At 36.8% G+C, this 20103-nt stretch overlaps 1 protein-coding gene across 8 annotated transcripts in view; it reads left to right on the top strand.

Annotated features, from left to right (window-relative positions):
- Positions 1-20103, top strand: part of runx2b (RUNX family transcription factor 2b) — a 150619-nt gene that overhangs the window by 120884 nt on the left and 9632 nt on the right. For 7 of the 8 annotated variants that reach the window (XM_048207626.1, XM_048207623.1, XM_048207620.1 and 4 more), the window contains one exon: positions 2837-2941. The exons of the other annotated variant lie outside the window; for it this stretch is intronic. In XM_048207626.1, the coding sequence (XP_048063583.1) occupies positions 2837-2941 (105 nt within the window). The remainder of the gene's footprint in view (positions 1-2836; positions 2942-20103) is intronic. 8 annotated transcript variants of the gene reach the window in all.

Genomic DNA, 20103 nt, shown 5'->3' with positions numbered 1-20103 from the left:
TTTTCTGATTGTTGAAACGATTTAAATCCTTTATCGTGCAAGTTACATTGGGAATGTATTTATATACTGGGTGGTTTGCATGTGTGCAGAAAATCAAAAATTAGCTTAGCTGTCACTCAAAAATTTGGCCACACCTTTTTTTATTATTACTGCTTTCATGTTAGAATATTGGTAGCTATCAAATCATGAAATAGCAAACTAAAGTGTAAGTGTTGGAATGATGTATGGTAAAAAATCATTTTAATTAAACCATATTGAAGGAGTTCACATGAATATCGAACACGGAAGCTTTCCTTCACTATCTAGTGCAATTCTCATTTAAAAAAAACACAACTGATCTGTAGGAGCAATTTAAAATTATCTACAAAATTAATTTAAAGTATTTTACATAAACTTTGACATCATAAGGTTTTGAACATCATGAGGAACTTAATTTCAGTCAAGCATGTTCAAACAATGCACACGTTTACTTCTGTTCAAACAGGCTTACCATATTCCAGATTATATAATCACACCATGCGTTTTTCTATTAAGAGTAATCATTTTGTGTTTATCTACACTTGCACAATGTCATGTGGAGAAATCCTCTAGGGAGATTTGGTAACGGAGGCACGCGGTCACACCGGGACACATGACATTCTTAGAATAATTATAGTCAGTCTATGTACTGAGCTATCAGTTACGAGCCAACACCGTTGTGAAACCACATCACCGCATTGGCGGTAAGAATGCACTCATTAAATTACAGGTCTGTGTGCGTTCTGCACTAAGGTTTCTCATACCATCGACAGCAATTAAGGTGCCTGTGTAACAGTCTTTTGTGTGATTGATAATTTTGCATATTGCTCAGAAAGTTTTTTTTTTGGGTAAAGCGTTCAATTCTGTGCTTTTAGAATCACTGCATGAAATAAAAAAAATGGTTCTTCCTGTCTGCCATATAGAGCAACAGTCGGGTTTCGGAAATAAAAACTCCATTGGGATAAACAAACCCCCTACCATGAGCTATGAAGTTGTTAATCAATGGTAATTGGTTCTGTTGAAGCGATCATCCTGTCAACTTATCTTTAAAATAATCGTGTTTAACAGCAGAATTTGTGGTGAGAAATTACATTAGCAATGATGCTGTACAGAAAATTCCACCAGTCAGGGCCGCCACAAGCAAAACGTACCAAAAGAGCTCCTAGCTCCACCTACTCTCAAAATACTTAAAAATTTGTGTGTGTATATATATATATTTATATATATATATTCATATGCATATTGTGCAATAAACTTAAAATATATTGTTTTTATATATAATCAACATTTTTAAATGAGTACTTTCATATTTCTCTACCATTTTTAATTTGGTTATGCTGTTCGCAATGCTTCATGGGATTGTAGTTTTTTTCCCCACTAAAGCTGTTTGTATTTTTGTCTGATTTTCAAATACTTTTTTGCTTTAAAATCAAAGTTTGTAATGTATGGAAGCTTGTTTCCACCATGAAATAAAAAATAAAAAAGGTAATTGCGACTTTATATCTCACAATTATGACTTTTTTTCTCAGAATTGCATGATATAAAGTCAGAATTGTGAGATATAAACTTTCAATTGCGTATTATAATGTCCAATTGTTAGGGGGGAAAAACTGATGTTTTTTCTCAGAATTGCAAGTTTATATCATGCAGTTCTGACTTTTTAACTCGCAATTGTTTAAATCTCACAATGCTGAGAAAAAAAGTGAGATATAAAGTCATATTTGCGTGATAACTCGCAAAAAACTTTTTATCTCGCAATTCTGACTTTATAACTCGAAATTGCGAGTTTAAATCTCGCAATTCTGAGAAAAATGTCAGAATTGTGAGATAAGAAGTCGCAATTACCTTTTTAATTTGTTTTATTCTGCGGCGGAAACAAGCTTCAATAGTTATGTTATGATTCACCTCGTAGATGGTTGTCTTGGTTCATGGCTTAAAACGCTTTAACAAAGACTTTTTATCAAATCCATATGGGAGAAATAAATGGAAAAAATACTTCCGGAACCAGCGCCGCTGAAAACAGCAGTCAAACAGATAGCCACGCCCCCAAACTTTGGCTGAACCAAATTGAAAACATTTTTTGAGACAGACCAACCTGCAAATAACTTTTTTTATTGTTGTCTCTGCATGGGGGAAAGTGAAGAATTACTCACAAGAATTAAATAGCAACAGGAATCTTTTGGCTCCTTGATTCTTAAAGCTTAATGAATTTTGACACTTGAGATTTATTTGACTTTCAGAAGATTCCAGGGAAAGATGACATGCCATATATTGTATTACCAATATGTTCAAATTATTTTTACATTATGCGAGCCATTTGGTCGTATTTAATTATATTTTATGATCACAAGTCTTATGAAATCAGTGTCAGCAGATCTGCGCTTCTGTGTGGTGCTGAGATTCCACGCATCTTGCCAGCTGTTTCCCAGCCTTGCCAAAGTATTCCACCCACTACTTCCTGTCTCCCCAGCAAACCAGGGGCATTCATGAGTAGGAACCATCGGAGCGTCACATTAATACCTTGTTCCCCCGTGTTAAACCACCAGAGAGCACAAATTGTCTGGAAACAGTGTTTAGGGAAGTGAGCTGTCTAGATTGCCGATGATGCCACAGTGTAGCGTTGCACAATTTCCCAGCAGCCCACTGTCCTGTTTATGAGAGAATTAAAATACGACAGAAAAAAAAGTAGTACAAAATTACGCTGAAGTCATTATCACTAATAGCAAAATCTTGAAATATCCTCTGAATTATAAGCTCAAGGATCTCAGTCTTGCTTTGACACTGAGTAAAGCCCTTAAATGTTTCTGTGTTTGCACAGGGAAGAGCTTCACCCTGACGATTACAGTATTCACAAACCCACCGCAAGTGGCCACTTACCACAGAGCCATTAAGGTCACGGTGGACGGACCGCGGGAGCCCAGGAGTGAGTACACCTTATATTACATACGGCTGTGACTAACCACATCCACGAGGCCTGTCATCACGTTCACCTCTCTGTCGGGCCGCGATCGCACCTCATCAAAGGCTTGCGGTCATTCGGTGCATGTGCTAGTGATTGATTTATTTATTTTTTGATTTCTGCCTCAATCGGTTTGTCATGAATTCATTGCTGAAGAAATTCTCTCTGGGTAGACAGATTGATGACTTTAATTTTGCTTTGAACAGACCGGAGACTTGGTTTCAGGATTGCTTTCACTAATGGGGACTAAACGTGTAGTTGTGATTTTTCAGTTTTATGTTTAAAAATTTAGAAAAGTACCACAATCCCTTCCATGACTAATGCTGAATTCACTGGATGAATATACTATAATTTCTGAGGGATATTCAGTGGAATAATTTTGCAAGGTTGTATGTGACGAGAGAGGAAAAACTTCACATAGCTCGAATCGCTAGATTAGGTTATTTTCAAGGAATCAGTTGAGCCAGTTGGTGAATCATTTTTAATGAAACACTGGAGTCATTGGACTGAATCAGTCAGACAATTCACTTCCTCGTCGAATCGTTAGTCTAACTCGCTGAACAGCAGATGATCGTGTCCTACTTCAAATGAGTCGAGAGACATAATTGTGATGTGCACTTTTAGAAAGCTAAAAGTAGGTTAGTGAAACCGAGATCAGTCTATTCTGACTAGTTGTTTACTTGACATGTGACATATAGTTAAAGATACATAAACACATTATTATAGGTATTAATATTCTAGTTATTAATATTCTTCATCAGTCCATGTTTTTCCAGTTATGATCTTCAAATATCAAATAATATATATATATATATTATTAAACAGTTATGATCTTCAAATATAAAAAAAAAATAAAAATAAAAATAAAATATATATATATAATTAATAAAATTAACATTTAAATATTATTTTTATTAATATGTAAAATATTAATATTTACTATGATTAATGTTTACATTTGAAATTACAATTTTTTGTCTTAAAACATTTAAGTATTTTATTTAGAATATTTTATTTAAGTATTTTTGGGGGGATATTTTATTTTTATATTTTTTATATAAAATTGTTTTGTTTTGTTTTTTTCCCCTCCAACATAAACTCCTGTGGGAAACACTGCAATGAATCGTGCACAAGAAGACCATAAATGTGCACCAACAAAATAAACAGTATTTTGACTTTGAAGTTGACTATAGAGATTCGAGAATTGACACTTTGTTGTGTGTGGCTGGTCTGTCAGCGTTATCTTAATCAGCTGTCTGTCTGAGCGTTAGGTTAGTGTCTGCACAGAGGTTCTACCACGGTAACATTGTGCTTGCATCAGCTTGTTTTAATGGCACTTATAAAACAGCGGAAAAAAAATCTACTACATCTGTCAGTGCCAACTGGTCTGGCAAGCAGCTGTTTTACTTTATTATGAAAAATATATACTTTCGTCTTGGCTTAGAAATCAAGCCTATCACATCCCTAACAACATTTCTGCCTCTCTTTTTCTCTCTGACTTTCATACTATTCTCAATGAACACATATGGTACTAGTATTTAGAGGCACTTAGACACAACGGCTGTATATGGTCTTGATTCTTCATTGTATTACAATGGCCTCTAGCAACTACAGGCCTCGTCTTTGATGTTGAAGACTTCCTCTATTTCTGCCTTATCTATAAGTGAAGTTTTTGAAGGGCTTGCAGGCCGTGTTATTGTGCGTAGGAACAGATGAAAGGGTCGGTGCACCGGAGGTCTTTTACAGGGGACTTTTTGTATAGCGCTGATCTGATATTGTAAAGCTCCTGTCTCGGCTTACAATATGCTGTCAGATTGCGATTAAGAATACCACGTCTCTGACAGACAGAAAGATTTCACATTCTACAGTTTTAAACTTTAGTTCATATATTGCACAATATTGTCTGTATACTGCTTAATATTTTTATTTTTTTTAAATGTATGTGAAACAGTATGCAATGTTAAATGTTTCAAACACTAGTATGCTACATGACCTCAGTATGTTGTATATTTAAAGGTGAGGTATCCTACGCTGTTGGACATTGTTGATATTTGAAATCAACCCAAACAAACCCACCCCTCTCTTCATTGCTCCACTTCCAAAACGCACACTCCAATCCTAACCACCCTGCTCTCGAACCCCGGCCCGATCGCTACTGGAATTTGAGGCAATGACGCTAAACACCTCATTCTCTAGCAGTTGTCAGTGTGCAGTGCTTCACCTGCACAACTTTCACTAGCTAGCCACTGTTACACACACAATGCGAGAGTGGATGAACGACAAGGAAGCACAAAAAATGAATGTACAGTACACAAGAGTCTAAGTACAAACAAGTGTTCGTTGTTAATAGCCAACAGCACAGCAGACAATCATGACACTCAAACCCAGTTTTACTCACATGAGAAGCAGGTTCAAAGCAGCCTCCGCGTCTGTTTTCAGGTTTTCTCCAGCGCTGGAAAGCTTTTCTAAAATTAACACAGGTCCTAAAGCACTTGCCCAGTCATAAACCTTCATTCCAGTGATGTTCTTTTGAGCCCTTTTGTATTGTCTCATCATTTCTCTTTCTGCATTTTTTTATTTATTTTTTTCAAATCTCTCTCTTGCTCTCCGCAATCTGACTGATTGGTTAGACGTTTGTTGTTGGTATCGGCCCGACTAACTTCCAAACAGTGTAGCTGAAAAAACGGATACCCCACCTTTAAGTCAGTATGGTCACACGGAACTAGACTCTCGTACGGCCGTTACCGGAAGCCAGTGATTATAGTTGTAAATATGGATATTTTTCTTCCCAAAACATCGCTTCACTTCAGAAGGCCTTTATTAACCCCCTGGAGTCATATGGATTACTTTTATGATGGATGGATGCACTTTTTTGGGCTTCAAAAGCTCAGGAACCATTTACTCCCATTATAAAGTTTGGAAGAGATAGGATATTTTGAATATAACTTGTTAACTGGTTGTGTTTGGCTGAAAGAAGAAAGTCATATACACCTAGCATAGCTTGAGGGTGAGTAAATTATGGGATAATTTTCATTTTTGGGTGAATTAAACCTTTAATCCTGTTCTGTACACACACCATTCAGTAATTTACAGGAGTGACAACCGCATTCTACAACCGAATTAACTCCCGAAAAATGGAGCCTGTTTACAAAAATTCTATGCAGTGTGTAAGGAACCGAAAGTATTAATTTGTCCTGTAATTTAAGTTATGTCTATTTTATCCACTGATATAGTTACGAATTTTAACTATTATTGATTGTGTCCCATAATGCAATGCACTGGATTTGACCTTTCCTTTCCAGCCACAGTTGTTAACATACAGTAACTGGTAACTGGATGCCACTTGCCTAAATTGAGCATGCAATGTGACAAGGTCAAGGGACTAACATAGTGACCTACATGTAGCTGTGAACTTTTGTACCTTTTTTGAAAAAAAAAGAGGATAATATGCCATATTTTTCTGAAGACAGTGGCTGCGTCCAAAAGCTGAAAAATGCTGCTTTTGTGAGGTAGGAAGGCAACAAGGCACGTCCGAATCCAATATAGTGGTGCAGGTGTGACGTCAGATCCCTGGAAGTCTAATTCGCTGCTGGTTCCTTTGAGATTTTTTTTTTTTTTTTTTTTGTAAAAGAAAGCCTATGGTAAACATAACTTGATGGTACTTTCCACAAAATAGATACAAGCTCTTTCTCGCTCTCATCTCTCCAACAGCGAGTTGACACACGAACCCGCCTCCCCTCACTCACTCATTTCATTTGCTCTGGATGAATATTGTTGGTGTTACAAGGCTTGAATTTGGGTGTGGGATTGCACGTATTTCGCATAATATAACACATTTCCGCAGATTTTGTTCATACCCAAAGTGTGCACATAAAGCCACCTCTCGGTACTAAATTGAGTTCTTTTTCACTGCTTATTGCTCTTAAACAGTCAAATACTCACAAAATAACGTCAAAATGCCAGTCTTGGCGAGTATTGAGAAAGTATTGAGAAAGAAACGCATGTGTAACAGAATAATATGGATCCATGCATCAGGTCTTAAAGTGACAGCAGCCTAATATACCTGTTGCCAAATTATGAGATAATATTAAAAATGAGTGGCCAGTGAAAATGAGTAGCCCTGCACAAGCAGTTATGTTCATTGTTGAAAACGTACTGTACGTTTTTAATAAGTAACTGTGTGTGTGTGCAGTGAACTTGTAGAACAAAACGTCAAAATCTTCTTCAAGCATCTTCAAGTTATGTTTACCGCAGGCTTTATTTTACTCATAAATCGAAAACCCCATTATAAAACTCCATAGGAAAATCTCAAAGGAACCAGCAGCGAATTAGTCTTCGGGTTCTGACGTCATACCTGCATCACTCTATGATCGTGTCACATCCTGTCTACTGAGATACTTGAATCTGATGGATTTTTGAAGGCGGTGCAGATGTATCCTTCACTGCCTTCGATATCCCACAATCCAGTGTGTTCCATTCCATGACAGTTGAGTTAAAAAATAAAAATGGCATCCAAGTATTGAGGATGGGATACCAAAGTCTTGAAGCATCTACAAGAACTTTGCGGGTGTTTGGAAATATTCGGAACACTTTTACTGCAGTTAAAACGAGTCTCAAAGAGAGCAGTCATGCAACAAATGCAGCTATTGCATCAATTAAGCAGAGACAAGAGGGAAATAAACGAACCCAGAAATAAATGAGCATACTCAGACATCACCTGCGCTCTGAGCATGTGCAGATGTCCATGCGATCCTTCTGGGACTAATCACATGTGCCCTCTTAATAATTTCACATTTCTCACTCCGCACTGATTTTATCGAAGAACGCCTCATTTACAATTCTGCCTCATTAAACCTCAAATTGGTGTTAATGAGCAGGTAATTTGGGAAGAGGCCCGTCTCGCACGTTCAGACAATGCCTACAGTATGCTGTCAGAATGTCCTGTTGGAACATCTCTATGTGTTTATATTTTTTGAGAATCGTAGAAATAACTGTAACATGTTTTTGTACATAAAATTATTATTATTTCAGTCAAAATATCCTCATTATGTCCAGTACAGGTGGCTGTAATGTTCTTTTGGGTCATGTTTTTCCTCGTCAACCACAAAGGCCTCATTCTGAGGCTGATATCCAGTACAGGAAGTGTATTAATGTGTTTGTGTATTTAATAGATCTTGATGGGTGCCATATGAACTGTGAATCAATAGGGCCAGGAAAGAGCTAGACAACGAGAGTGTTGAGTATTTCTCTGTGACAGACGTCTCTCAGTGAGTTTGCTTCTTGATTGGCTCACACATGGGGTTTTCTCTTAGCCAGTACATACACCTGTTTTTTATTGCAGTTGTATCATAACAGTGCTGGCCTGCTGTCTTAACATTTGAATCAAATTATGGAGAGAGTTCTTTGTTATTTTAAAGGTTATTGCAAGAATAAGAGTCATGGAAATGTCGCAGCTACTTGTTGTTAAATGGCTGCCGTTTTGTAAGCTGACGAACATCTGAATGGAATAAACAATGCTGATGTTTTTTTTGTCTGACGTTTTTTAAGATGCAAGGTCATTGTTTCTACATGTATTAATTTGCTGGACACCTTTGTACTTTATTTCTTTCCATTATATATTTTTTAAACATAAAATAACTCCATTAATAAAAGCAAACGTTTATATATACATTACCGTTCAAAAGTTTGGGGTTGTTAAGATTTTTTTGATGATTTTTTTGATGCACACCAAGGCATTTACTGGATCAAAAAAACAATAAAAACAGCAATATTTCACAGTAGTGGTATTGCGTAATGTTATTAGAATTTAAATAACTGTTTTCTATTTTAAAATATTTTAAAATGTAATTTATTCCTGTGATTCAAAGCTGAATTTTCAGCATCATTACTCCAGTCTTTAGTGTCACATGACCCTTCAGAAATCATTCTTATATGCTGATTTGCTGCTCAAGAATCATTTCTTATTATTATCAATGATAAAAACAGTGAAATCGTGATCTTTTTTTCCTAGTTTTTTTGATGAATTGAAAGTTCTAAAGAGCAGCATTTATTTTAAAAATATTTTCTAAAAATCTTTGTAGTATTAATTTCTTTAAAAAAAAATCTTGACCCTAAACTTTTGAATGGTAGTGTATATATTTTTTCTATTTTAAAAGTCTTTTTAAAAATTATCAATTTGTCCTATAATTAAAGTCATGTCTATTTTGAAATGATATATTTACACATTTGAAACTATATGTACAATTTGATTACAATTTGATTTGTTGGAGTCCGTCAAAAACGCCTGAGCCACACTTGTTTGAAGTTGATAAAGTCAGCAAAGTCAATTTTGAGAAAAATCGAGTTAAAGTTTTCTGAAGGTTCCAAAACAAAATCACCTAGCAACCAAACCTTAAAATCCCTGTTAATAACACGTAATTTGGCACAAACTAAGTCAAAAGCCATATCTATAGGAAAAAATATATATTCAACAGTTTTTTTCATAATTCCACAATTGTTTGATTAATGAAACAGACAGCCTATATAGTAAGACCTACTGTATCACACAGATCTAACATAATGTTACACACATCAGATGTTTTTCCCCAACAGTTAACCAAACGTTCACTTAAGACATAACAGATAATGTTTGCATGAATACTTGCCAAGACGTTGGCAATTTTTTGAAATACTGTAATTGTGTATATGTGCATGTGCGTTTTGTGAAAACCTATTCAATTTCGACCAAAATTGTTTTGCCTGCAGCTCGAAATTAGCCGGTGCGCATTCAGACTCATTTTGCCAGCACGGGTCAAATATGATATTTATAATATTTCTTTAACTTATCAGCAGTGCCAATAAATAAGAAATAGAAATAGTGTGATTTCAAAAGCACTTCAGCATGTGTGTTCTTTGTACGGGTGACTCCAGGAAAAATAGGGGTTAAATGTCATGAAATTTAAAAACGGCATTTAACTGGTCACTTAAAACTAAGCCTTAATAAATCCAACAATACAATATAATGTGTATATTTGCAATACGTTGTGCTTTTCTATCTTTTGGCATATGAAATGTCTGTTCCCTCGGAATCAAACCCTGGCTCTAGAAGAAAATTCCTTGTGCTTGTGGGGAAATTATTTGGTCCCCATGAGGAAAACAGCTTATAAATCATACTAAGTGATGTTTTTTGAAAATGTAAAAATGCAGAAAGTTTTCTGTGATGGGTAGGTTCAGGGTTAGGGGAGAGAATATACAGTTGTACAGTATAAAAAATCATTATGCCTATGGAAAGTCCCCATAAAACATGGAAACTCAACATGTATGTGTGTGTGTGTGTGTGTGTGTGTCTAATAGCACTCATTAAGCATCATTTGATCTAATTGTCGGGGTGGAGTTGGTTAAACTAACATACCTGTGTAATTATGGATTCAGTGTTAGACTGTCACTCAGTGTTACACCTATAGGAAGTGTTCTATGCATCTTTGTCTTTCCACGGCTCAATCACAGCAGTCAAACAGCACGGCTGTTAGAAGTACCAGAGACCGCAAGTAAATCTGCTCAAAATCCCCTTTCAAGCGCATTTGCTTGAAGCTAAAATCCCAAATCTGACACATGAGTCTCATTGTTTTGACAATCTCACACATCAACAAGTTGAAAGAGGATAATAATTTAGCCTTAGCAATAACAGCAGCTGATATTACAGTAAAAAAGGAAAAAAAACGCCAGATTTGGCGCATCACGCGGCGCTCCTTTCAAAACAGACCACACAAGACTGATAGACATTATTTAAGCTTACAATGAACGTAAAAAGAAGTCGGTTTCACTTAGCAGAGGCGTCACTTTGGGGCGAGTTAAGTTTACAATGGGAACTGCTCACATAAAACCAACCAAAACAAGAGAGGAGAAGAAGAGAAAAGCAGAACCGCAGGCTCGATCCGTTCAGTCTGCGTGTGAAGGTGCCAACCGCCGAGGTCGCGGGCTCAGGCTGTGCGTGTTTGCGTCTGATTTGGATAGTTGCTGCGTACATCAGTGCTGCTTCATTAGAAGTCGAGAAATACCGATGGCGCCCTGTTCCGAGTCACACTGCTTTCATATCCGCATGGAGGTGATGAAGAAGTGTGCCTGCGGTTTGAAAAGGGCTGAGGGCCTTGTGTGTGTGTGTGTGTGTCTGTACCCCTTCCCTGCTTGGCTTGCCTCCTAAATGCTGAAATGTAAAGACCACACAGACACCTGGCAACACTCCACAACAGCCTGGCTTTTTCCTCCCACTTTCCTTTTTCTTCTTCCCCTCTCCCTTTTTCTGATTTTCTTTTCCAGTTTATTCCGTTCTTCCGCTGACTTTCTCAAAAACCCTGTTGATGACGGCCGGTGATGAATTTCCATAATTTCCGGGCCGCCCCAACCAGCGTATGTGCGTCGTCCGGACGTCAGCTCGATGTGAGAGATTTGTAAGATGTCACTAAAATATTCCCTTTCGAATGATAGAATGACGTTCAGCAGATGTTTCTGTGACATTTGCAGTGGCTTCGCCCACAGGTAGTGGTGTCATATACGAATATTTGTTTTGGTTGAAATGGCGTCACTGACAGCAGAACCTGATTTTACCAAATGCAACATGTTCCTGGATCAACATTCCAATCAACCAATCAGATTCGAGGGACAAGTTTACTGTTTGTCAAGTTTAGGCTTACAACCGGGGTTAGGTGCTTCAGTGTTAGAGTGTAGTCACACTAGGCATTGAACCGAGACCGAGCGCGATTATTACAGCAGCTGACGTTAATGGAGCAAACTACAATTCCTGTTCAGCAATAAGGTGAGAAGCAGACCCGTTATGAACCCAAATACACTCGAATTAATTACATGAATTGAAAAGTGTACTATCAAAGTAGTAATAAAGATGTTTGCTGTCGTAATGATGACAGCAGCGCACACAAAAGTAGTAGCTGTTCCGTGCTCACACTACATGCGAACCACACTCAAGCCCAACTGAACCGCGCTCTGGCCCACCTCTTCCAAGCGGGCCAGGGCCGGTTATACGAACCGCACCAGGGCATGGAACTGAGTGCTCACACTTGTCAAACGAACCGGGCTTTGAGGGTCAAATGCACTTGGACACGGTTCAGTGTGAGTTCACCTGTCATTTCCCTCTGATTTTAGGGATAACTTATGGGTAGGGTTAGGTTTAGGGGTAGGGATATGGTTATGGTTAAATTTTCAGACAGGAATATTGTTGCATGATCAACAAAATATGTTGACCCAGGAACGCGTCTAACTCTGAAAAATCAGGACTGATGGTGAAGATGTTTTGGGTTATTTTAGCCTTCTCTCAAATACTAATTTTCTCTATTTTGACTTGTTTTTCATGCTGAAATATTTCACCTGACACAGAAAACATGAAAAAGAAGTGATTCCACAGCAAAGGTTTCATAAGGAAAATCTGTTCTAAAATATAAAATCCAATATTAATTTCATAGATATGAAGATTTTTATTGTTTTTTTCAGACCATATATACAGTCAAACCAAAATGTATTCAGACACCTTGAACATTTCATTCATTCATAAAGTGGGTAATGAATGGTAATAAAATATGACAAGATCTCAGAGTTAAACTGTGTCAGAAAAAAAATTATTATCTTAATTATGTCAGATAACACTTAAGCAAAACATGGTCAGGTCAAAGTGTCTGAATAATTTTTGGTTCCAAATTTGTATCAGTTTTACTGGTAGTCCACTGTATGAAGAATTTTTGGGTATAATATATAACAGTTTACTTTATTTTGTTATCTTACATAAATGAAATATATATATATATATATATATATATATATATGTTTTTTTTTTTGTTTTTTTTTTGTAGACATTTGGCATTTTGATTGCATCTCCCTGCAAGTCACAGTTTAATTGACACTGACTGTGGCCTAAATTCATCAGTTCCTGTGTCCATTGCTCATTACCATCGGAATTCGTTATCGGCTCAACAGTGTTTGTTTAGATTTCCTTGTCCAAACAGCCTTTCATGCTGTTCTTCGAATAGTCCAAAAACCCTCGGATCATATATTTCACACTCATTTCATTTTTTTCATCCATTGTTCTTGGATCAGTTGATATGGCCATACAGACTCCCCTGTCATCAAAGGAAGCCTGAAAACAGGAATTACTCCATTATGATTCTCTTTGCTCTGTGATTCTCAACCTGAGATAAGATCTGTGTCAGCTGGAGACTGGGCCACATCCCACAGGGCCATTTAAACATCTGGAATGAATGTGTTAGCGCTTCCGCTCTGTGATTGGACAGGGAAGTGCTAGCTATCGAAAATCTCACTCCTCTGGCTGGGGGATGACAGGAATTTTTGGGACTTTCCCTCCAGCAGTGATTTCATCTGGTTTCCTGGCTCTCTTAAATACATCTCCTCATACAGATGATGTCCTTGTGCTCATTCCTTTACTTTATGTCACTAAGATATTTCCAAATTTCAGCAGGGATAAGTTCTCAATAAAATTTTGAAATATGCACCAAAAAAGTAGATATGAAAATCAACAGCAACAAAACCACAAGAATACACACATATCAATTAATATCTCTTAGTTTGTATTCTGCATTGCTTTTCCTGGATAATTATTATACCATTGATTTAATAAACACACTCACAAGTAGTGTTGTCACGGTACAAAAATTTCAGTAGTCGGTACCAATACCAATAAAATTTTGCAGTTCTCTGTACCAATTTCGATACCAGAGCAAAAACTGTTTAATTAAGAACTTTAATATATCCCGTTTTGTCTCATTTGTTGCTTATCGCTGTTAATCATCGCAGTTTCTGATTCAATCACAGATTTAAATATGGTTGTCAATCCAGACACTTGCATTGTACTTAGCAGCATTAAAAAGTAAATTTGTATTCAGATGAGAGAGCCTCCCTTTATAATCACTAAGGCTGTCATTCTGTCATGAAAACTGCCGTTATAATAAAAAAGCTGTCCTAACTATACAATGAATCTCTTATTTACATCGTGTTTACACTTTGTTGGTTATAATAAAAGGATTTGTGAGTGTGTGGCTGAACAAAACAAACCCTTGTGCATTTTATTTTTTAAATTTTTTCCCTTTATTATGATAGGATAGCATAGAGTGGACAGGAAGCAAGGTGGGAGAGAGAGAGAGAGAGGGGGATGGGATTGGGAAAGGTCACGAGCTAGGATTTGAACTCGGGTTACCTGAAGCACAACAACGCTACATGTCGGCGTGCTGCCCACAAGGCTATTGGCACAGATATCTTGTGCGTTTTTACGCGGTATCTTAGCACTGCTGACTAGCACCTCTGATAGGCCATTGCATTCACACCCTCAACAGATATGATTGTGATTGGCTACAATGCTCAACTCTTGTAAAAGCGAGCCTGGTCTCATTAGAAAAACGTACCTGTAGTAACTTTTTCGCGAGTCGCAAAATACAGTACAGTCCAAAAGTTTGGAACCACTAAGATTTTTAATGTTTTTAAAAGAAGTTTCGTCTGCTCACCAAGGCTACATTTATTTAATTAAAAATACAGTAAAAAACAGTAATATTGTGAAATATTATTACAATTTAAAATAACTGTTTTCTATTTGAATATATTTCACAAAATAATTTATTCCTGTGATGGCAAAGCTGAATTTTCAGTATCATTACTCCAGTCTTCAGTGTCACATGATCCTTCAGAAATCATTCTAATATGCTGATCTGCTGCTTAAGAAACATTTAATGTGTACAATTGTACAAAATATTTGTGTACAATATTTTTTTTCAGGATTATTTGATGAATAGAAAGTTCAAAAGAACAGCGTTTATCTGAAATCTAATCTTTTGTAACATTATAAATGTCTTTACTGCCACTTTTGATTGATTTAATGCATCCTTGCTGAATAAAAGTATTCATTTCTTTCATTTCTTTTCAAAAAAATAAAAATAAAAATTCTTACTGACCCCAAACTTTTGAACGGTAGTGTATAATGCTACAGAAGCTTTGTATTTCAGATAAATGCTGTTCTTTTGAACTTTCTATTCATCAAGGAATCCTGAAAAAAAAAGTACACAACTGTTTTCAACATTGAAAATAATCATAAATGTTTATTGAGCAGCAAATCAGCATATTAGAATGATTTCTGAAGGATCATGTGACACTGAAGACTGGAGTAACGATGCTGAAAATTCAGCTTTGCATCACAGGAATAAATTACTTTGTCAAATATATTTAAATAGTACACAGTTATTTTAAATTGTAATAATATTTCACAATATTACTGTTTTTTACTGTATTTTTAATTAAATAAATGTAGCCTTGGTGAGCAGATGAAACTTCTTTTAAAAACATTAAAAATCTTAGTGGTTCCAAACTTTTGGACTGTACTGTACGTACCAATACATACATATCACTTCAGTTTCATTGTGAAATGTCCACTGAATGGCACTAAAAGCATGTTAATTTTTTTTGCCAGAACAGATGAATATGGTACGTTTTTATGACGTTGGTTTTTATACGAATCACTGCAGTTCTGATTTGAAATTTTGTCCGGTGAGTGCCGCTAAAAGTGTAGTGCTCCATTATTTTTTAAAATAACGTACCACCAACACTACACCTAAACCTACCCGATAGTGTTAACAAAAGCAAATGTGACATAAAAAGCTTCTGTAATCATGCCGCTTTAGCTTGTTTTGATCTCTCATCTTTGAGCTCTTTTACCGTGACTCGTTTTTCCTCGGATTCATACCCAAGGCTTCCTCGTCCTACATCCAACTCCGTATCAGCTAAGCTACCAAGCAAGCTTATGTCAATAAAGCGAAACATATGGAGCTGGTCAAGCGATGCAAAGTCCAAAAATATATTTGTTTACAAATCGTGCACTTTGGTGAAAAGCGTTTTGAAGTCATAACATAATATTGCGCAAGGAGACGTAAAAACAATACTTTATTAATTCATAATCTGACCCTGTAATCGTAACTGTGTATGAAAACGATTAAAAGCGCTTGCTGTTTTACTGCCTCCAGTGTTCATTTTTGTTGGAAACTACAGTGATATGTATGTATTGGTACGTATTTTTGCGACTCGCGAAAACGTTCCCACAGGTATGTACTTCCATGAGACCAGGTTGGTAAAAACACACTGTAAATAGAAACCTTTGATGCTCAGAAAGCACTCAAACAAACATGGACGAAAACAGCGTCTATCAGCAGGTACTGAATATACCCATGTATTACACTGCACTGCAGAAATGCTGGAACCATCAACTTTTTTTTTTCTTTTTTTTACTACCGATATGTTTGACAACCCTACTCACAAGTAATTTGTCATGCGTAACTATTAATGTCTCAAAATCATGCATTAGTGCTTGTCATTTTATGCCTAGCCATTATCTTTTAGTACTTTTTACATTTTTATTGATTGTAAAATAGAGGACAGGAAGTGATGGGAAGAAGAGGAAGAAACAAGACCAGGAAATGTTGCAAACCAGACACAACATCCACTAACCGCAAGTCCAAAACTCCAGCCAAAATTTTTTCTCAAAAAAAGAATAAATATAAATGATATACTATCATAGCTTTTCACATAATTGTGAAGGAGAGACCATTGAGTTATGAACTATATTTTATCAGATGTTCTTCATTCAAAACTGACTTCCAATGTCAGCTATCCTGAGGCAACCTGTTAGGCTCAACAGTACAAAGGTTCTTGTGATCTCTCTAACACTCGTTCCTGGTTTTGTATTTTATCCACACCGTTGGGATTGAACCTAAAACCTTTGTGTTAGCAGCCCAGATTGTTAACCACTTGGCTGCCCCCACCCCTGAGAGATACTTCTTGGGCGAGCAAATGTAACCAGATACGTTATCCAAACTGAGGTGGCTACAAATTCTCCATGGACAGAATCAAAAACAAGCCACTTAACATTCCAGATGTCTAGCTGAAAATTCCCATTGTTTTGCAAATTTATCTCTAGCATACCTATTACCTGAATGTGGTCTACTCCGGTGATTCTCAAAAATGTAAATATCACCCCTTGCAAGTCTTCAGGGAGGCTTTTGCAGACTGGATCAGATTCAGTACGGATGCACACTGAACCCTCCAAATTTATTGGTGATTAGAGTCCGCTGTCTCTCCGAGCACAGAACATTGTGTTTTATATGAATCACTGTAAAATAAAGCCGCACAAAGCACATCTTTGTCCATTTTATTTCCCCTAGCAGGATTTATGTCAGTATCGCTGTCTGGATTTAGCTTGTCACAAAAAATTGTAGTAGACAAATTGGCTTTGTGTGAAAAGGTATGGTTTGTTCAAATGCTGTACTTCCTGGGAGGTTGAGTTATGCTAGCTTTTAGCTTTTACATATGTCACATTGCTTGCGAGTTCAAAGGCGGAGTGCAATGCAGCAATGTCCTGAAGTTACACTCAGAGTCAAGCTAATGATTTTTCCATTAGCTGTAATGTTTTCATTGTGGTGAAATACTTTATTATTGTGTCTCTATAGTATTTCATGATTCTACAGAAGACGTGCGTGATATTAAAGGTGAAGTGTGCAATTTTTGTGCCATTTGGGGAACCAAATGGAAGTAATGAATGAATGTTTTCGGACAGGTTTTTCCAAACACCTTTTTTTTGTTTTCCAGCACAAAAAAAGTATTTTAGAGCGAGATACATTTGTTTGAGAAGCAAAATGACTTAAAGGGGTGGTTGATTATGATTTCACTTTTTTAACTTTAGTTAGTGTGTAATGTTGCTGTTTGAGCATAAACAACATCTGCAAAGTTACGACGCTCAAAGTTCAAAGAAAAGGGAGATATTTTCTTTTAAAGAATTCTCTGTTTAAGGACTACAACAAATGGCTGGTAGGGACTACAATGAGCTGCTTCCTGAGTTGGTGACATCACTAACCCTAAAATTTACATAAACCCTGCCCCCGAGAACATGCAACAAAGGCCATGTTGGGCTGCTTTAGAGAAGAGGAAGAGTTGTTGTAGTAGAGTGTTGTTGCCTTGTCGTCATTTTACGCCGGACTGCTTCACAAACGAGGGTCAATTCAATGCTGGATTTGCACAAAAGATGAACATGACGGCACATGCTAGTCGATGAGTTGAATCAACTCCACAACAACTACATAAATGTATCCACTAAACATTCAGAAACGTCCAGATGCATTCTAAAAGTTGTAACTTCCTGAGTCTCTCCATCAGTGTCGACTCCGGTTTGAACAATGTAAGTCTGAACACTGTTACTGACAATCCTCATTTTGGCTGCATGAGATTCTCCAGCTTTGTTGTTGTTGAGCAACCAAAGCGTGAGCTGTTAAAGCTGTTAAAGGGGGTCAAGAGCTCATTTGCATTTACACACGTGTTTTTTTTTCACACCCAAATAGTGGCAAATTTGACAAGCTATAATAAATGATCTTTTGAGCTGAAACTTCACAGACACATTCTGGGGACACCAGAGACTTATATTACATCTTGTAAAAGGGGCATTATAGGTCCACTTTAAGATATAAAGTCCTGTGTTTTTTTTTGAAAAATGTATCAGAATTAAGTGAGTTTATGCATAAAAAAACAAGTAAAAACATTTGTCAGTGGGGTAAGAAAAATAAATTTAATTCAAAAGGAAAACAAGATTATTTTTCTTAATTTACAGATTTATTTTGTAAATATGAATATGTTTTAAGCATAAATTAGTTTAATTTGTATACATTTTTCAGGAAACTAAGTCATTCATCTCAGGTAAATATATATTGATTTAAGATTTAGATATTTGTAATAGAAATCAAGACACAAATACTGAGTTAGAAAAATCATATTTTTGCAGTGCAGATAGTCCTGCACCACCCAAATTGCATTGTAAGTTGAGAATTTCGAGTGAAATAATTTCAGATAACTAGCTGCAGACAGTGAACGTGAAGAGAAATAACATAATCACAGATTTTTGAAGGTGCTGACAGTTAAGCACAATTTTTTTAGATTAGCTGAGATGAAAGATTGCCCCCCTAAATAGTTACTTAGAGTTGTCTTTGTATATTAAGATAGGAGAAAGTATTTTAAGATTTAAACTGAACACACTTCACCTTTAAATACTGGTTCGTATGTTCTACACATACTAAAGTACTTCAATGATTTGATTATGAAACTTTTCTGAGTGTGTTTGCTGCTTCTCTTTGTTCTCCTGGCACAGGTCGGTTAGTCGAGATATAGAGGTAGCTCGTTCTTTCGCTGCCAACTGGAGCGCTGCCAACTCCAGCAGGAGTTTTTCTCTTTCTCCTGTTTGATATTTACTTTACGGCCTTCTCAGAAAAAACTGCTGCAGTCTGAGGGAGACACTGGGCCATTTTAATGTGGAAAAAGGGGCTAGTTGTGTATTGGGCCGCGCTGCTGTCTTATCCCTCCTCTAATTTGCCGAGAATAGACTTGAGGCTATAGACTCTTAAACGCTCCTGTTATAGCTTTCCAGAAAGGTGCTGGCCAGTGTCATCATGCGTCCTACACAGAGAAAGCACATACGGTCTTGTATTATAAGGGTTTCGTCTTGTCTGGGAAGGTTGAGTGTTTAATGTGTGCCAACAGAATGTTATTATATGCCAAGCATAGCACTTCATTGTCAAAGCCAAATCCCCGCCCTGATGGGACAGATTAATAGATGATATTTTAAGAACACGGAACATGTAATATTTGATTTTTTATGAAAATGAAATTAGATTCGGTTTGATTCCATATGGCAGAGTCACGGTAGATTGTGGCTTGAAAGGCTCAAATGCCATGGGGCATAATGAAACCTCTTATAAAGAGGGGAAATGGAACACCTGTCTCATAGTCAAACCTATGCCATACATATACATCATAGATTGGCTAAGTTTTTCTACTAGGAGATATAATCAAGACCCACCAAAAACTTTTTTGAGCGCAGGCTGTTGGGTCCTTAACATGCCGTCTGCAAGCAATCACATCATTACCGCAAGGCACAAGCTGATTGGCCTCTGCTGATCCTGCAGCCAATGAGATTGCTTGCTCAGCATTGAAATAGTCTGGTTCATTGTTTGCTGTAAACTAGGACTAGCTAGAGTTCTTCTGAAACCCTCCACCTCCCCCAGCTCCACCTGCCTTGATCTGCTATGGATTTATGTGTCTATTTATGC

This window comes from Megalobrama amblycephala, linkage group LG11, assembly GCF_018812025.1.
Source record: "Megalobrama amblycephala isolate DHTTF-2021 linkage group LG11, ASM1881202v1, whole genome shotgun sequence".
NCBI lineage: Eukaryota > Metazoa > Chordata > Actinopteri > Cypriniformes > Xenocyprididae > Megalobrama > Megalobrama amblycephala.
This window is presented reverse-complemented; position numbering and strand designations above follow the sequence as displayed.